The sequence below is a fragment of the Equus caballus genome, chromosome 16, assembly GCF_041296265.1.
Source record: "Equus caballus isolate H_3958 breed thoroughbred chromosome 16, TB-T2T, whole genome shotgun sequence".
In the NCBI taxonomy this organism is placed as follows: domain Eukaryota; kingdom Metazoa; phylum Chordata; class Mammalia; order Perissodactyla; family Equidae; genus Equus; species Equus caballus.
Genome location: NC_091699.1, coordinates 41876048 through 41896018, shown reverse-complemented (window position 1 = coordinate 41896018; position 19971 = coordinate 41876048). Strand labels below are relative to the sequence as shown.

The 19971-nt window shown below is 35.6% G+C and overlaps 1 protein-coding gene across 46 annotated transcripts in view; it reads left to right on the top strand.

Annotated features, from left to right (window-relative positions):
- The window catches only part of SLMAP (sarcolemma associated protein), a 158680-nt gene that overhangs the window by 74274 nt on the left and 64435 nt on the right, over positions 1 to 19971 (top strand). For all 46 annotated transcript variants that reach the window (XM_070237326.1, XM_070237327.1, XM_070237313.1 and 43 more), the window contains 6 exons: positions 8641 to 8713; positions 12671 to 12707; positions 14353 to 14415; positions 17428 to 17523; positions 17786 to 17857; positions 19164 to 19304. In XM_070237326.1, the coding sequence (XP_070093427.1) occupies positions 8641 to 8713; positions 12671 to 12707; positions 14353 to 14415; positions 17428 to 17523; positions 17786 to 17857; positions 19164 to 19304 (482 nt within the window). The remainder of the gene's footprint in view (positions 1 to 8640; positions 8714 to 12670; positions 12708 to 14352; positions 14416 to 17427; positions 17524 to 17785; positions 17858 to 19163; positions 19305 to 19971) is intronic.

The following is a 19971-nucleotide window of genomic DNA, read 5'->3' as shown; positions in this document are numbered from 1 at the left end:
AGGACCTATTATGAGCAAGATCAATGGGATCTTCCTTTTGCTTTATGCTCAAACTGTGCTGAGTTACTTTTACTCCCCACAATAGACCTTGCCTTTTCTGGCTTTCAAGCTCTTTCACATGCTTTTTCCTTCACCTAGAAACCTTTCTAGGCCAGATGAGGTGCCCTACCATGTCCCTCTTGCACACTGTACTCCCTTTTATGTGTTTGCCTCCCTCACTAAACTGTAAGCTGTACAAGAGCAGGCAATGTTTCTGTCTTCGTGGTAGAATCTCCACACTTAACATGGCACATGTTGGTTGAATAAATTTTGAGATGTCGCATGAATCTTCATCCACCATTTTATAAAAGTTCTTTCTACCAACTTATCTCAACTAAGATTTTGACAACCTGCCTCCTAATCTGGAACCTTAATATGAGGATTGGAAATTGGCAACCTTCTTTTTCCCGCTACCCTTTTTATTCTGCTGTGACTCAGTGACCTCTCGTTAACCTGTCTAATCTTTAATTGCCTCATCTTGTAAAATAGGACGCATGATACTACTGCCTACCTCAAGGTTTGTGCTACAATCTTCAGTGTTTACATTGTAGCACAATGTTCAACATGAACTTTGAAAGCGTGTATATAAAGTGCTCATCTCAGGGCCAGGTACTATTGTTATTACTAAAACCCTTGGCAATCATTTGTACTATCTTTTTTTGCCGTTAAGTTTGCTCCTCTTTCTCAGTAGCTTCAACCCCAGGCTCCTTTACCTGTCTGTCCTTTGGAACCCATCACTGGCCATTTCAAAGGTACTCTCGCCGATTCCTAGACGACTACTTGACTTTTGGCTGTGCTGTCCTCACTCATTCCTTGCTCTTGGTTACTTTCACCATAGCTTTACACACTTCCACTTTCTAGCTGTTAGGGAAAATCACAAAGCTGATTCAGCGCAGACTACGCCAAATTTGCTAGGTTGACTGAGAGAATTTTTCAGATGGCATGGCAATGTTCTTTTTAAATTTTTTTTTAAAGATTGGCACCTGAGCCAGCATCTGTTGCCAGTCTTCTTTCTTTTTTTTTTCTTTCTTCTTCTTCTCCCCAAAGGCCCCGAGTACATAGTTGTATATTCTAGTTGTAGGTCCTTCTGGTTGTGCTGTGTGGGATTCTGCCTCAGCATGGCCTGATGAGTGGTGCCATGTCTGTGCCCAGGATCCAAACCAGTGAAACCCTTGGCCACTGAAGTGGAGTACGTGAACCTAACCACTTGGCCGTGGGGCAGCCCTGCAATCTCTTTTCTTCATTAAAAACATGGATTGTCAACCCAGGATGTGCACCAGAGTTACCTGCAGAGCTTTGTAAAACTATAGATGCCTGGATCGTATCGTTCAGCCCTAAGAAGGAGAATTGCTAGGTGTGGAGACTGGACATGCCTATTTTTAAAAAGCCTCGGGTTGTTCTTTTGGACAGCTAGGTTTAAGAACCCTACTCAGTTAAGTTCCTGGCAGCAGCTGTTTTATTTGCTTTCCCTTATCCTCAAGTCCCAAGTTTCCCTTCTCACCTTGTCTGCTGTGAATCCATTCTTGCTGGCTCTTTACCTGTATTTCCAGATGCTTGTTAGTTGGTTCCTTTTGAATATCCTACTGTTGCCCTATGATTACTCTGTATAAAGCTTAATTTCGCCTTCAAATTAGAACATTCTACTGACTTCCCAATTTCTTTTATTGCTCCATCATTCTCCCAAACACTCTAGCTAGAATCTTGGTGTTTTTCTGAATCCTGTCTCTTCCTTATCTCTAGCAGTTGTGTCATCTAGACCGTTTGCCTCTTTTCCCTGCTACTACTTGTTTTTCTTCTTGCCAACCTAGGGTGCTACAGTAGTAGGGTGCTACTGTAGCACCCTACTCTGGCCATCATACTCTGCCAATTCATTGCTTCCAGAATATTCTTCTGTTTCAGTTTTATTTATGTCATTCTCCTGCTTTTAGAAGCCTTAAGTGGCTGTGCCATACTGCAGAATGAAGTCTGAAATGCTTAATTGTACACTTGAGGTCCTCAAAAATGTGGACTCAGTTCAACCTTTTGATTTTGTTTCCCATTAATTCCCTTAATATATGCTAAGCTGTTTAACTAGATTATTTAGAGGTTAGATGGTATATAGAAAAGATTTTTTTGAATCCTAGCACTGCCACTTACCAAAGGTATGACCTTTAGCAAGTTACTTTAGCCTCTTTGACCTTACTTGCCTCATCTATAAAATAGGACATAAAAATAACTACATGGTTTGTCATAAGTAGGCAATATGTATAGTGTGCTTAGTATGGGACCTGGCACCTATAGGGCCTTGAAAGGTATTCTTTACCACCACTCTCCAGTCTCCTCCAGCTGCCCTCCTTAGTTGCGCACTCTCTCACATCCTTCTCTTCTTCTGTTTCTTTGCTCATGCCATTCTCTTTGCCTGTCCTTCCATTTCCAGCTTTTGAAATCCTATTCTTTTTTCCCCCCTTTGCATAAATCCTTCCCCTGCTCTTGTCCATTCCAGATTCCCGTAGTGTTTTGTACCTTTTGTAGCATTTGTGAATTTTTTTCTCTATTTGTTGTTACGTTAGATATTTCTAATTTGTTCTCTCTACAAACTAAATTGAAATCTCCTCAAGGACAAAGACCTAGTCATCATAATGTTGGTTTTCCCCATCATTCCCAGCATACTACTTTGTAGCCACCAGGTTCTCAGTGAATATTGAATAAACAGGTAAAGCCAAAGAACCACCACTCCTCATGGGTGAATCGAAAAATAAGCCAAGGAGCAGTATCACTCAATAGTATGCTAGAGAAATAAAGTAGCAAATGAATTCATATACCTACGGAAAGGATTCCTCCCACCAAATAGATAGGTAGAAACAAGATTCCTGGGAGAAATAGCAGCCTCTGAGTCTAGGAGAGGAAATGTACAAATTGAGCCTAGAAGATTTTGTCATATCCCAGAAAGCAATGAAGCAGTCTAAGACTGCTGGGGTTCTGTCACAAGGACTCAGGAATTAATGTGGAGTTCCAACTGATCAAAGATGGGGGCAGTTTGAGCATCAAATAATAACAACAGCAGAAGATTGAAATATATCAAATATGTTTAAATCCGTGAACTTAAAATGATACTAAAAAGAAAAAAATTTGATCACCTGTGGAAGAACTTAGGAAACCCATTTATTATTCTGAAAACAAGTAGATAAAGAGAAAGAGTAAAGCTTTTATGCTACCTTTCCTGTAGGAATCATACCTGAGATCAACAAATAGTTGAAGAGGGAAAGTTTTTTATAACTGAACTCCAGGTCACAAATGAAGACAGTATGAAAGAATATCAATTAAAAAATTTTTTTTAGAATTAAAAGAGTAATTGTCTATTCAGCTAATTTTCCCTGCCTCTTTTCTAACTTAAAAGAAAAAGGTCTTTGAATCAGAAGCTTTATGAAGCAAAAAATTCAAGAATGGATGTTTGGTAACTCTTTTATTTTAGATTGCAATCAAAAGGCAGTTAAGCAGAGAATTCCCCAGTCTGGAAATGTTAACACTTCTCATTTAGGTTTTGGTTTTTTAAACCAAATATTAGGTTTTGGTTGTTTCTTGGGCTTTTATGGTCTTACTCATTGTACTTCCTATTACTGCCAGTCGTTTCAAGAGATCCTTCAAACTACTCAAGTATAGACTAGTATTGACCTTCCTGCTTGAGGTAGGAACAGAGATAGAACCAAACTACAACATACCCCAGAAGTTTCAGTCTCCCAGCCCAGGGCCTAAACAGTTTTTAAACTAATCAAAGTGAACACAGGTTCTTTATGTGATGTTTTTGTGAAGAGGTAATAGAAAAATCTGACTGCAAACCATAAAGTAAATATGTTAATTCAAAAGCTAAATAATCTGTATAAGATCATAGAGGAAAAAACCACACAAATGGCAGTCAGCTTGTGTAGTCTTAATTCTGATTTTTAATAAAGTCTTAACTACAGCAGGTAATTTCAGACTTTTTTCCACAAACGCCTTGTTTCCTCGATTCAGACGCACTTGTTTTTCATGTTTTAACATTTATGAAATTTACATCTAGCTTACAATGCGTGTGTATATTTAATTTGGCAGTGTTTCTGTGGCCTCCTTACCCCGCCCAAGAAACTTCTAAATTGTGTGTTTTACAATCAATTTTGTCTTTGAATCTTGGAAATACCGTAATAGTAATATTTCTGGGTGAATTTTTGAGAGCAAAATTTATTTTAAAAGTACTTCATAGAATATTTTAGAGCAATATTTTCTGAGGTCTTTCTTCATAATACCATATATACCATGCATTTAATACCATAATACCAGTTCCTGTGTAAGTGCTCCTAAAAAGGAGGACAGGAATGCTCAGTCCTCAAATATGTTTGGAAAATGCATCTTTTAGAGCGTTATAGTGGATGAAAAGCCCATTAAGCTCTGAGAAAGCTTGTGGTTTAAAAAAGTAAAAATTCTTTTAACCAAGTATTTTCCAAGCTCTTCTGACTCAAAATCCTCTTTTGTTAATACCTACTAGCACTCCACTTTGGGAAATGCTGCTATGTAGAGTTGATTAATATAAATATTAGAACAAAACATTTTTATCAGGTTGCTTTAAATACTTACCTATTGCAAATTAAAGAGAGAACATTTCTATGCATCTATTATCTAGTTGTCACAGGACCCCTTTCAAAGGCAGAGTTGGCTAGACTAGATAGTCAGCTTTGTCAACGCGCAGTCTTTACTGCCTTCAGTAGTACTGCAACCTTGTATTGCCCAGTCAGTATTAGCCCTTGGTTCATCTCACAGATTTGTGCATCAGTCTACTTTCCGGGCTTTGGGGTGATACATCTGAGCAACAGAAATCCTGATGTAATGTATCACAGGTTGTCAGCTCTGGCACTGCAGTTTTATTTCTGTTACTCGCTGCACTTATTTTTTTTAAAAAAACAACTTTATTATCAATTTAAATCTATTGGTTGTGTCAGTATTGCTGGATCTTCTTGTATTGTGCTCCTGTATTGATTGTAACCTGTTTATAGTAACTCTCTGGGGGAACCATAGAGTTGGGATAAATCTGTCCTTCCCTGTCTTCTGCCAGGGAAAGGAGGAAGTTAGGTGGTTCTTGGCAAGTAGAGATAAACCCTACTGTCCTCAAAGTAAGAGACATCTTTACCCCCGAGTAAGGGAGGCCGTAAAGTATTAACCAGACATGTTCTTTGACACATTCAATAAGCATTTATTAAATTTCTACTTTATACTAGATAACTCTAAGTACTAGTGTTTAAAAAGTGAGAAGCAGCCAATCCTTGCTGCCCTCAAAGAGTTGAATCTAACTGGTGAGACAACGGTTGTGTAAATGATAAATATTCACAATGCTTTGTGCTTAGTGTTATAAGATGTAGAGATAGGAGGCTCTGGGGACACCTAACTCATATACTGAGCTTTGGTGAAGGAAGAACAAAATCTGAGCCTGGAGGATAAGCATTTGGTCCTGCAGGCAAGGGGATAAAGGATATCACTGACAGAGAGGACAGCTTGTGTAAAAGGCCTGGGGTTGTGTAAAGTAAGGTATTTGGAGATGCAGGTAGCTTGGTTTTGTATAGGGTATTTGTGGTAGCAGGATGGAGGATAAGGCCCGAAAGGAAGGAAGGAGCCCAGTGGTTCATGGCCGCACCTGCTATGTTAGGCAGAGAGTTTAGAAGACTGACCCATAGATGGTTCTTGATCTACTAGCACTTTTCATATAAGAAATTAATTAGTGAAAATTAATATTGAATAAACTATGCTAACTTTCTTAAGTTTAATGTGCATTTCCAAATGAGAGTAATTATTACTTCATGTTTAAAATGTCATCTTGATGATTCATGGTCCTGATCACTTAATGTTACCCTCATATAAATGCATTAGCTCTATTCTTAAAAATCAGTTTTATTTGAGATATAATTTATTTACAACACCAATTTCACGTTTACAATTCAGTGAGTTTTGACAAATGTATACAGTCACATACCCACCGTTCCTCTAGTCATGGTATAGTATATTTTCCTCACTCTGCATTAGCTTTTAATTAGAGTTTGATAAACTAAATAAATGAACTCTTTAAACCCTGAAAGACATAATATCTGAAGAATAGAGAAATTGAAAAACTATCAACCTTTAAACCAGCAAAAATATTCTTTTTCTATAAAATCTGCACATAAAGAGAAGCTCTATACAAGTGCTGCTTTCGGGGTGGGGGGGGGGGGGAGGGTGTTGTCTCCTGAAATCTTTAGAAGGAAAAGGAGGAAGTAAGAAGCAACAGTAAGAAGTTGCCTACAGAGTGACTGCTGTGACATTATGTAAAGATGTTTGGGAGTGGAGGAAGAAACAACCACCAAGAAAACAAAACCAAAATTTTAGATACCACACTGGAAACCTCAGACTTGAGTTCTAGCAAACAGCTCTGATGCTAATAGCAGAGAGTTGTAGAAGCAGTTTCACTTGTCCAAGGTCTTGGACACCCATAAAATAGGAAATTGAATGGCATATTCCAAGCTGTATTATGCAGAACTTCAGAGTTTTGTGAGGTGCCATTAGGAGTTGTAGGTTGGAGAATCAGGAATAAGGGCTAAGTTTTAAACTGGGGAATAGTTGGAGTTAGGCTTGATGCTGGCAGATAGGGGAGAAAGTGCATTTCCTTCCTCAATTTTTTTCCCATATATTCAGCTGACCTTTTATTGACTGTTATTAAAGCATTGGAGGTTAGGACACTTGAAACAATTCTGTCTGTAATTCTGCCTTGCAATTGCGATTCATTATGGATAGGGATGAGTTTCTCCAGGGAAATGAATGTTGTCGTTAAACTACCAGATTTATTTTCTTTTCCACAAGTTATTACATATAGGAATGAAATACATGTTTAGATATGAGAGGTACAAAGGTTTATATTCTTTTTGAAAGTTATATTTTATTTCCCACCTCTGTTTTCAGCTTTTTGTAGTCACAAAATTGTAAAAGAAAATAAAACAACCAAAAAAGAGGAAGTTAATTCCGATAAGATTTTGTGTACTTTAAGACTAGGCATTTTGGTGATACGGGAAATGCAAACATCAGTCATCTTGGCTTCAGAGACCTAATGAAAACAATCTCTGTGGAGCAAAACATTGGCTTCTGGTCATGTCAGTTCAGTGGTGGCCTCAGCAAAATCTCTCCCCCTTTCCAGGTCTTAGTTTCTCCTTTTAGAAAATAAGGAAATTGAAACACATGATTTCCAAGATTACTTTTGGAGCTAACATTCTTAGAAAACATAAATGAATTTTTTTTCTTTTTGAATTTTTTTTATTGAGTTCATAATAGTTTACAACATTGTGAAATTTCAGTTGTACGTTATTGTTTGGCCATCACCATATAAGTGCTCCCCTTCACCCTTTGTGCATACCCCCCATGCCCCTTCTCCCTAGTAACCACTGAACCTCTTTTTCCGTGTGTTTGTTTATCTTCCACATATGAGTGAAATCATATGGTGTTTGTCTATCTCTGTTTGGCTTATTTTGCATAATACCCTCCAGGTCCATCCATGTCATTGCGAATGGGATGATTTTGTCTTTTTTTATGACTGAATAGTATTCCATTGTATAATAACTGAATAATGCTGCAATGAACATAGAGGTGCTTAAGTCACTTTGAATTGTTGATTTCAAGTTGTTTGGATAGATACCCAGTAGTGGGATAGCTGTGTCATATGGTATTTCTATTTTTAGTTTTTTTGAGAAATCTCCATACTGTTTTCCATAGTGGCTACACCAGTTTGCATTCCCACCAGCAGTGTATGAGGTACGAGTGTTCATACCTCATAAATTGTATGAGGGTTCCCTTTTCTCCATGTCCTCTCCAACATTTGTTATTTTTTGTCTTGGTGATTATAGCCATTTTAACCAGTGTAAGGTGATATCTTAGTATGGTTTTGATATGCATTTCTCTAATGATTGGTGATGTTGAACATATTTTCATGTGCCTATTGGCCATGTGTGTATATTCTTTGCAGAAATTTCTGTTCATATTCTTTGCCCTTTCTTTTTTGAGGAAGATTTGCCCTGAGCTAACATCTGCCACCAATTCTCTTTTTTTGCTGAGGAAGACTGGCCCTGAGCTAACATCCTTGCCCATCTTCCTTTGCTTTATATGTGGGATGCCTACCACAGCATGGGTTGACAAGTGGTGTGTTGGTCTGCACCCAGGATCCAAACTGGTTAACCCTAGGCCATCGAAGTGGAGTGTGTGAACTTAACCGCTGTGCCACTGGGCCAGCCCCATACTCTGTCTGTTTTTTGATCAAGTTGTTTGTTTTTTGTTGTTCAGTTGTGTGAGTTCTTTATATATTATGAAGATTAACCCCTTGTCGGATATATGATTTGCGAATATTTTCTCCCAGTTGGTCGATTGTCTTTTTGTTTTGATCCTGGTTTCCTTTGCCTTGCAGAAGCTCTTTAGTCTGATGAAGTCTCACCTGTTTATTTTTTCTTTTGTTTCCCTTGTCCAAGAAGACATGGTATTCAAAAAGATCCTTATAAGATCAGTGTCACAGAGTGTACTGCTTATATCAAAGGTTTATATTTTTAAACAATTATTTTATCTATCTTATTTGTTTGTTTTAACCAGTTACCCATGGGTGTATTGTTTCCACAATAAAACTTTTTCTACCAGATGGTATGGAAGCCCGGCTCCGCTCAGAGTGAGTATAATTTGGTGCTATGAAGTTTTTGTATTAATTACTTTGGTTAATAATATTCTAGATGATGGTGTACTGTTAATGCTTCGGGATTATTCTAATAATGTTAGGAAATTGATGTAGTACTTTTGGAACATAATACATTTCAATTTAATTGCTTTTCACATTAGTTGCAATTCTAGTAAATAATAATATATAAGGAGGCAGGTTATTTTGTTTCCAAATTTAATTTTATAAGTTATGTTTTGATGGATAATTAGTTGTTTTTCAAAATATTTGTGGTATGTAAGTTATTGGTAAGTGATAACTGTATTCATTTTGATCTGCATTTAATATAGGACTTCTTAGACTATGATTGTGTCTGAAGTTAATGCCAGTGTCACAATCCTATAGGACCTTGAGGAAGTTGTTATCATTAGTAGCCTATTTTAGTGGGAGTTTTCGGAGGGATTTTAGAACATTGTAATTTTTTTTTTTTAAAGAAGCAGTGGAAAGATCACTTAGAGGAGGACACACTTGAAAACAATACTAATAAAATGTAAATGTCAAAACGTAAGCATAAGTACAATTTGATCTTGTGCTTTTCACAGATTGTCATTATGAAGTATTGAGAGAGCTAAACAATCTTTAAACTTCAGCATTTTTTTTATTTGGGGAGAAAACCTTGAATATGCTAGAAGCTTGTTTTTATACCCAACATAATATTTTCTCTTTCAAAAGCAGAGACGAAGATCTGAGGGTGGGAGACTGAGAGAAGCAGTAAGATGAAGGCAAGGTAGAGTAGTGAGTAGGAGAGAGAGAAGGAAAAAGAAAGCAGAACAAGGCCTTCCTATTACTATGATAGTCTGTGCTTTCATTAGAATTATTATATACTATGCTTCAGTTAGAAGCCACCAATTTTTTTTTTTTTAGCTTTAAGGCTATCTGAAACAAAGCAGAAATTTTAAAACATTTTAAATTTAAGCTGTTAATGTTTCTCATTCTAAATTATAGTTTAATTATTAAAAATAACATTAATTTGGGGAACTTTAATATGACTCAGGTTTTATGAGTTGAGAGTTAAGGTTTTAAAATGAGTAACTATTAATCAACTATTGACATATGGCTTCGTAAAGACCTTGATGTTGTATTTGATAATGAAATTTTTCTTTCATGGAGTCAAGAACTTTGAGCAATTACATAAAGGGTCATCTGTGTTCTCAGTTTCAATCTAGTAGGGCATACAAATTTTTTGACAGTCTATTTTAGTGACTTTTGTTCCTGTCTCTTTCCCAGCGTTTTTGATCTTTGCCTCTGTTTCCTTCTCATTGTTTGGTTTTTCTTTTTTCTTTTTTTGCAGAGGAAGATTTGCCCTAAGCCAACATCTGTTGCCAATCTTCCTCTTTTTCTTCCTTTTATCCCCGCAAGCCTCAGTACATAGTTATGATGTACAGCTGTAAGTTCTTCCGGTTCTTCTATGTGAGCCACTGCCACAGCATGGCTACTGATAGACAAGTGGTGTGGTTCCATGTCTGGGAACCAAACCTGGCCCCTAAAGTGGAACATGCCGAACTTTAACCGTGAGGCTATCAGGGCTGGCTCTGTTTGGTTTTTCTTATGTGGTTAAATATTAGCATCATTTAAAATTTTGCTTCCAGTTTCATGGTACATAATCTGGCTGACTTTCAAGAGAAGATAAATTTTGAACAGGCAGTTCTCTGGAGGTGGAGGAAGGTCAAAGGGTCTTTAGAGGTGGATAGTCCAGTTCAAAGCCTGACTGCACCTATTCTGTGACTTGATCAGGCCTCCCTTTTCTTACTTGAAAAATGAAGATAATAATAGTACCTACTGAGCAGGAATTTTATGAGGATTAAACAAGATTGTGCACATGAAGAGCTTAATGTAGTACCTGGCATGCAATAAGCATGTGATGAACATTAGCTGTTTCTGTTATTGTAATTTAACATATTTCAGCAATCAAGATGCTTTTGCTTATGCCAGAATGCTTAGAGTTTAAGGTACATTGTATATATAGCTTTTAATGCTTTTAAGGTCTTCAGTAGGTAGTTTTTGAAGAGCTGATTCTTTTTCTGCCTTGATTTTTATTATATTGCACAAATAATTTTCAAATAATAAGAAACAGAGAGAACTTGGCTGTAATCCCACTACCCTAGCACTAAATAATGGTTTTCCTTTTCTACATTCCCTTATTCAATATGAACTTTTTACATAATTCAAACAAAATACACCTATATCCAAGATATTTTTTGTAAAATACAAGTATATATCACTTATGAAATGTTTTGCTGCAAGTTTAGTCTGATTTTCATGAGAACAGAAAATTTATATCCAAAATGCTTATCTCTGGGTGCTAGCATTGGGTAATTTTTATTTATTTCCTCATGCTTTACTTTATATATTTCCCATAATCAGTATATATTCCTTGTATAGTCAAGAAAAAGAAACTTGTTTTAAGATGTCTATTTCATTTTTATGAGGTAGAGAAAAAAATCTAAAGTTGTTTATAATTTTTTAAACCCTCATAAGGCACTAGCTTTTTTAGGGCCTTGCAGTAGGTTTTGGGGATGCAGAGGTGAATTGATCACAGTGCCTGAGAACACAGATGTGAAATCAAAGATGTAGAGTACGTAAAGAGTTTTATGGTCTCAGTAGGAGTCTGTGCATGTTATTATGGGTGCTCATAAGGGAGGTGGCTGCTGGTATTTAATATTGATTTTATTCAACATTTTAGTGTATTTGTGATAATTGAGTTGAAACAGTTCTTAGGATGTTTGCAGTTATTTCAGTAGGACCAGAATTGTCATTCCTATTTTTAAGTCCTGCAAGATGACTTTCTCTGCAGCTTATACATGATTAACCCATTGAATCTGGAACTTTTCCCAGTCAGCCTTCAAGCTGACCATGAATGGCCTCCAGGGTATGGAGTGATTAGCATCTGGTCGGGGACTTGGGTGGCAGCCTTGCTCTGTGTTCCTGCTACTCATCCCCAATGCAGCCCACGTACAGTATCTTACAGGGCGTTGTGAGATAGAGAGCCTGGCTTCCTTAACTGCTCTGTTCTCTTAGAAATGGTAGTAGTGATCAAGTGCTACGGTGTCCTAGGTACTGTGTTAAGCTCTTTGTTTATATTAACATGTTCAATACTCAGAGTAATCCTATGGGGTTGGTTTTATGATTATCCTCATTTTATGGACAAGGAAGCTGAGACCTATAGTGATTAAGTTACTTGCATGAGATTGCATATCTGGAAGTAGAGCCAGAATTTGGACCCAGTCAGTATAGCTTCTGAGCCTGTGTGCTTAACTGCTACACATACTGCCTCTCTGTCAGTAGTACTTTTTAAGGCCCAAAAGGCATTTAGTACCAATTAGTACTGTCTACTAATTAAGTTTTAAACTGACGTACTGAGTTTAGTTTCATACCTACATCTAAGCTTTCAGTCATTAGTGTGTGAGGTGGCTGGGTAGAGAGGATACTGTTTTGATTAGCTAAAGTTGTTCTCCACTAGAGCAAGTTTCCAAATTGTAGCCTTCATTCCGGTAGAACTTTGCTTGTTAAGACTTTCTGTGTAGGAATATTTAAATTTTAAAAGAACTTAATTTATACATTCCAAAATTGAAAATGGATATTTTAAGGAATGCTTCTTTTTCATATAGACTTAACCAAGGAATTCACCATAGTCCCTGTTAAGTAGTGAATCCTCAAAGAACATTTAATAGATTTTGGATTTTGAATTTGTTTTTAGAAATATATTATGTGTCAAAGCTAGACTTTGTATTTATCACTGTGTTTTCTAAGAATTCTATACATTTATAAAGGATTGAAAAATAATTCACATTCTCTTAATTATGTGAAGGCAATTATATATCAACTTTGGGGTTGAGGATATATTGGTACTGTTGTACTTTGTTTCCTCTGTTGTCAGGAAATGAGATAAAAATTCTAAGTTTTACTTTTCAGTGTCATCCATGCTCCATTACCAAGTCCTGTTGACAAAGTAAGTTGCTAATGATTCCTTTTTCTAAACTGACTCAGCTATATTGCTTTGGAAAATGTTTCTGTTTTTAATATACTTTACCTAGAAACTTATTTCTCTTTTCTAACAGTATATTTAGAGTGCATATAACTACATAGTTACTGTAGCCTTCTGATTTTCAATATCTGGAGAATTTAGGACGGCTGTTTCTTACGAAAAAGCCTTTGCAAGTAAATGGCTGACTGTGTAGACCAGGAGTACTTGTTTTGTGCGTAGCCAGAGTGAGAAGTGTTAGTTACTACTTTTTATTCTGGAATACAGTTCTGTCTAGAAATATTTATTAAGGCTTTCTGCCCAAATAGTTCACTTAACATATACCTACACATGGAAATAACACAGAAATATGGGCTTACACAAATTGCTCTTTTATTGTCTTCGAAGATCCTTTTTAACTTGATTTGGGTCAGGGACTCTGCAATAATTACTTGTTAGAAAATATTTTTTGTTCAGAAATAAATGGCGTGTTAAACTGTAGATATCTTTGCTAAATAGCAAAAAAGAAAATACATCTTTTGTATCTTTTCACATTAATGTGGATGTTGAGTTCTCTTAGTTCAGTTAACTAAACTATTGGGAAAAATATTTTCCCTTTTTTTCCCATTTGGATGAAGAATGAAAGCCTGCTTGAAACTGAAGTTCTGTTAGATTTCTTTTTTTAGAAGTAAAAATGGTTAATCATCAACTTCAGCAATACCAAGAATTATTTTAGAAGTAAATAATGGGCTTCCTGATTTAGGACTAACTTTGAAAATAATGCTACCTCTCTGTCTTCTAGTTGGCATATTAATAAAAATGTACTTTCTGAGCTTAATAAGGAATGATGCTATTACTGTCATTAATAAGTTAATGCATAAGGCTTGGTAGTGTTGAGAATGTGAGTAAATGTTACAGCAACCTACTAGTGCCCTTCTTTTATTTTTTTTTTTTTGGAATAATGCTGTGGTTCTCTATTCCACACCTGGGAGATACCCCTTATAAGAAGGTATTTCTTCTAATACTCTTGAGTTCTAAGCATTTTTGACAGTGATTTATAATGTTTAAACGACGTTATTCCTATCTTTTTCTTCTTAAAACCTACCTATAGTTTAAAAAAAAAAAGACGAAACTATTTTCATTGCCTCTGGCCATTGGACAAAGTTTTGTTTCGTGTCCTGCCTCCCCCACACCCCCATATACAAATATCATTTTGAAGATGGCTACTTCTAAATGAATTGTGACTTGTTGACGTATTACTATTTAATAATGAATTTTAAAGGAGAAAAATGTAGATCTATTGATTAGGAGGTATTATTTCTGGATTAAGAAACGGCTGTGTTGCCTTTGTGCTGTAAATTTGTGATTTGGTTTATCAAGGAATGTTTTCATGAGTAGCACTTATTCCACCACCCTGCTTATAAATCTCAAACTGGTCAGCATAATATAATGCCATTTACAAATTCTAGACATGGTACAGAAATATTTTGAAGACTAAAGGCACTGGTTAATTTGAAAAATAATTTTTATTTTGCATATTTCAGTAAATAGGCATTTCAAGGACTTGGTTTGGTTTTAATGTCTAATATAAATATTTTGTGTGACTATTGACGCTATGTGATTTTGTTTCTAGGTTGCTGCTAACACTCCAAGTATGTACTCTCAGGAACTATTCCAGCTTTCTCAGTATCTACAGGTAAAAGTAAATCTTGAGACTTCTTAGTCTTTAAAAGCAGAATTAAACAACTTAGATTTGATTTTGCTAGTTCACAGATATTGGCTAAAGAAATATTGGTTGGATACAAGTACAAAAGAAACATCTTTTTGAAGTAAAAAAAAGAATCAAAAATAGATCTTATGAAGAAAAGATAAAAAGAATCAGGATTGTTAAGTCTAAAGAAGATAAGATTCTGTACAAGAGGAATATTTTTCTTCAAATATGAAAAAGTTCCAAAATAGTTCTTTATCTGTAGATGACTTTTAAGTAAAATTAAACCTGGAGAGATTTTGGTTGCTTAATTTGATATTAATAGCAAACAATTATATAGCATTCAATATATGCCAGACTCTAGTCTAGTACTTTCCCTATATTAATTTACTTAATCCTCACAACAATTCTATAAGGTACATTTCTTATTCCCATTTTTACAGGTGGAGGAACTGAGGGACAGGATGGTTAAATCATTTACACAATATCACAAACCTAGTATGTGGTAGAGCTGGGATTTGAACCCAGACAGTTAGATCTTAGAGTCTATGTTCTTAACCACTATGCTATTCTGCTGGATCTATGGAAAGATTGCTTGATAGGGCAGATGCTTGGAATGGGTTCTGCAGGAAGTTAACACCATATTTAAAGAGCCATACAAATTTCTAAAAAGGAAACAAATGTTATTTTTTTTTTCCTGGTTTTGGTAGATTTGCACTGGATTATGATTCTCGTGGTTAAGGAAAACTCTGGATCAGGAGTTTAGACATTGAGGCTTTTATCTTGGCTCTGCTACTCAATTAGTTCTGTGACTTTGGGTGGGTCTTCAGTTTCCTTTTGTTTAAAATTATAGGACCAAACCAGTGATCCTGAGTCTCTACATTCTTTTATAGGAGTCAGTCACTAAGAGCATTTCTACCTCAGTTAAGAATGTACACGTTGTGAAAATAAACAGAAAACTATCAATGTATTAATCAGATCTTCCACTGGGCATAAATGTAATGGTGCGTAGAAAAGCAGTTTTACACACTTGCAGTTTAGTGGAATAGTTAAAAGCATAGACTCTAGCCAGAATTCCCTGGACTTGATCTGTGGGTTTAACTTCTGACCTGTTGGGAAAGTTGTTTAACCTTTTTGTGCCTCATTTATCTCATCTGTGATATGGATATAATAATAGCACTTACCTTGCAGAATTAAGAATAAATGAATTAATATATATAAAGCACTTACAACAATGTCTGGCACATAGAATGTATCCCATAAATATTAGTAGTTATTTACCATGCAGTAGGAAGGCACATTAGTTGACCTACATCTCTCTTATTTTTAGAGGTGAAAGAAAATTTTGAGATTAATCTGGTCTAACCTTCATTTTTCATATACGAAATATGGGGCTCATATAGGTAAAAGGATTTCCTAAAGCTATTGTTACTAGTCATCATGGACTGTGAATCTTAACATCCTTACTCACTCCAGTCCTCTTTCCAACTTTCTTGTCAGTTCTGAATATTTTTAGTAAGGCATAATCTTTCACTCTTTTTCTAATTCTTTGAGAGAAAATTATGCTGCACTGTCTTTTCCGTATACATCTTTTTGAATTACTAAAGTTCTAATGTAAGTGGTAAACCTTTTGAATAAAAACTGGGATAGATGCAGTTTATGCCTTAGAACTGAAAGCCCATTCTTGAAAGTATTAAGTTTCTATTAGGATGTGGTTCATGGAGTTACAAAACTCTAAATGGATTTGACTGAAACAGGTGAAATTACGCCATCTAGTGGAAGTAGTAGTTTTTTGGTGGCTTTGTTTTTAAGTAAAACTTTTTGCAGCATTAGTGTAATTTCCTGGATGGTACGAATGTTTTAGAAGCTTAAAATAAATTTGGCAACTAGTCTCTTTTAAGTGTAAGCTGTGTTTTAATGTGAGTTCTGAGGTGATATGGCTTTTATTAGATTCCTTAATCTATATATTTAGAGTTATATTTAAAAACAGTACCTCTAACTCTAATTAAACCAGATTTTTCGTAGTCATTATCAAGGATGTGGAGAGCAATAAGTGCATGCTTTAAACCTCAAGTACTATGTTTGAAGCATACACTTCTCAGTTGAGGTGGCTCAGAGGAATTAGGGTAGTAAGTGTTCTTCTTTGGATAACGACAGGAATAGAAAAAAGTGAAATTTAGAGATGTGCCAAAACCACAACTAAATGCTGTATGAGCGTTTTCGCCTTGACTTTCAGTGAAGGAGATGCTGTTAACAGCTATCAAATATTAACAAGTGACCTAGAGATAAGGTTTTGCTCATCAATGTCTTTCTCTGTAAAATGTTCCTTTGGAGCTGCCAAATAGTTGACCCCTTAATTACATTGAACTAGCACTGGTGGACTCTTACTTATTTTGGGGACATTTGATTGCTGCTAAGTGGTGTGCAGTCACCCGAGAGAATCAGAGGCCCTGAAAATGCAATAGACTGTGAGAGTGAAGCAGTTTCTTTCTAAATATACATATTTATATCCGTAACATTTTGTTAGGTTTCATTCCTGTGCAGCTAAGCCATTAATAGGTATCTTTGCTACTGATCAGATTGTTTTGGCTTAGTTTGGAATGTTTGTTCTGAGATACATATATAAATTAAAAAAAATTTTTTCATATGTATATGTAAAATTCAGGGTTAAAACATTTGTTGGATTCTTCTGCTCTACGTTTTGGGTTTTTTTTTTTTTTAACTCACTCTCAGTGAATTCTGAATACAAAGGAAACAAAGACAGATGATTTGTTTTCTGTTATAGGGGAAGTTGCAGCCAGCACCCCTAACAGCCCCAACAAATGAAACTAAAATGATGTCGCCCATATATATTTTACAGAGTAGATTTCTCAGGTTTGAAAGTAAGATACTAAATGGGATGTAAAATGAGAATACTTTCAGAATGTGCTAAAAACTGATTACTCTCCAAAGGAATCATGCTGAGTTTATTAGAATCTCTTTTGTGATTTATAATATTAGGAGGCCTTACACCGGGAACAGATGTTGGAACAGAAGTTAGCCACGCTTCAGCGGCTACTAGCCATCACCCAAGAGGCTTCAGATACCAGTTGGCAGGTATTCCAATTGCCTTTATATTCTAGAAGCATTTAAGCATAGTTTAATATCCTTTAGATATTGTTTAAACTAAAACTAAAATTTTTTGGCAAGCAAAGGCAAAATTATTTCCTAATGAACAAATATTGAAAATTTAGCATTTTACAGTAGATATTGCTCAGTTTTATGATTTGATATCTTTTGTTTGGCATTAGCAACCTTTTTAATATGGTATTTTTTAATTACCCTGGGATTTTATTTATACTTAATTTTTCGTCAACAGGCTTTAATAGATGAAGATAGACTCTTATCACGGTTAGAAGTTATGGGAAACCAATTGCAGGCATGCTCCAAAGTAGGTATTAATCTCAAGTACATAAAGAAAAATGCATAGTTTTTTATGAGCTTTATGTCTTTGACTGCCATTTTGAGTACATGCTAAAACATTTATACTACATTTTCACCATTCTTTTAAACCTTTCGTCATTATGGGAAATTTCAAGCATACATGTGAGTAGAAAGAATTGTATAGTGAATACCCATGTACAACTCTCTCTCTTCTTTCCATCACAATTGATATTTGTTGTAGGTACTGTATCATTTGTCATCAATAATTTCCCTCCACCTGGGTTATTTAAACATTCTTCTAGCTCCCCCTCCCACACCATAAATTGGTAGCTTGATCTAGAGATTTATCTTCAGCTTTTTTTTTTGTTAACAGCTGTTCGTGGCTAGTAGTGTATACTTTCACCACGAGGCACCATAATGTCTATTTGTCTTTCTTTTTGAGATATTAGCAGTCTTTGATGATCCTTGCCTAGATCCATTATTTTATTAAAGGTTGCAAAAAAATGGTGATTGTAACTTCATCATCCTTTCACTTACTAACTGGACTACTATAGAGAGAAACTTCCCCTCATAAACCATTTTGTTACCCTGAGGTACATTTTCTTTAGGAAAAGCAGGATAAGTGGTTTTCTCCTTTTATTTACTGGATTTGGAAATAGTGAATTGGTTTCTTCTCATCCACCAAAGAATGACTGTGAAGTGGTTTTTCTCCCCAACTTAGATTTAAATATATTTCTTGTGTTTCATCCTATTCCATGTGTTTTTCTTATTGATAGTCAAATTATCCCATCTTTGGTCCATGAGAACTTCTTCAGGTTGGCACCTGAATCCTGCTAGAACCCTAGCAGACTTTGATAGCTTCCTCCTGTTATATTGGACAAGATATTCCAGATTCATCTTGTACATTTCCTTCCTCAGACCTGGAATCAGCTTTTTCCCCAGGGTACTTTTATTCCTTTTGTTTTAACCATTGTTTTAAAATGCTTGGCCCCTTTGAAGGTAAGAGATTATTTTTGCCCACAAGTGTAAATTGTATGGCTTGCAGAGAATATGACAAGTAGAAGGGTTCATTCATTTTGTATATTTAGGAGAAATTCTCAATTTCCTTGGAATTTTTTTCTCCATATTTGTGAAGCATAATTTATTAATGCAACTTTTAAATACAGCTTCAATTAAAACAAGGCCTACATCATTTGTGTTTCGAAGTACTTTAATATAGAATTCAAGGAGCATCATAGTGTGGTTTTTTTTCAAATGGTAAATACTTTAAAAAAAATAACTTGGCTGTAATTATAAATATCTTTTAATCCTAGAATCAAACGGACGATAGTTTACGGAAGGAACTTATAGCATTACAGGAGGATAAACACAACTATGAGACGACAGCCAAAGAGTCCCTGAGGCGGGTTCTTCAGGAGAAAATTGATGTGGTTAGAAAACTTTCAGAAGTTGAGGTAATTTCAATTTAACAAATACTAAATAGTAGCATGATTTTAAAATTCTACTAAAATTGCTTACATTTCAGAACATTTTAAATTTGAGTAGTGTTATGTAGCCAGGAAAGATTTCCTGTCTATCAGTTGGGAAGGAGCAGTGTGCTGTTTTCATTGTCAGGAATTCTCAACATAACCATGTGAGCTCTGGTGCTTATGGTCTGTAGTCAGTGATTGAGGAAATAGAGGCCTAATCAGGGAATCTTAATATTTGCAGTCTGTTTAGGATTCAGCCTCCACTCAGTGGACCATGTGCCAGGGTATTGATCTCGTCACCTTGTTTTGCTTTTCTTCCAGTTGACGATAGTCTGTGTAAGTTGGAGAGCCTTATACCACTGTTATTATTTTACCCATCCTCCAGAGAGGAAAACTATCTTAACTTTGGAGGTTCAAAGGGGAAATTATCTCTGTGGTCCTTTCTGAGTCTTTTAGGAACAATCAAAATGTGATTCTCATTGCTTTGTCTATTTCAAAGCAATAGACAAGCTAATTGATAATACAACTCATTCCTGTGAACCACTGCAAAATTACCACAGAATTTATCTGTTACTGGATTTAGTAAAGTACCCATTGTAAACTAAATGGTAAGCATACTTCAGTGTAGGGATAGCTTCTGTAACAGCCTCAT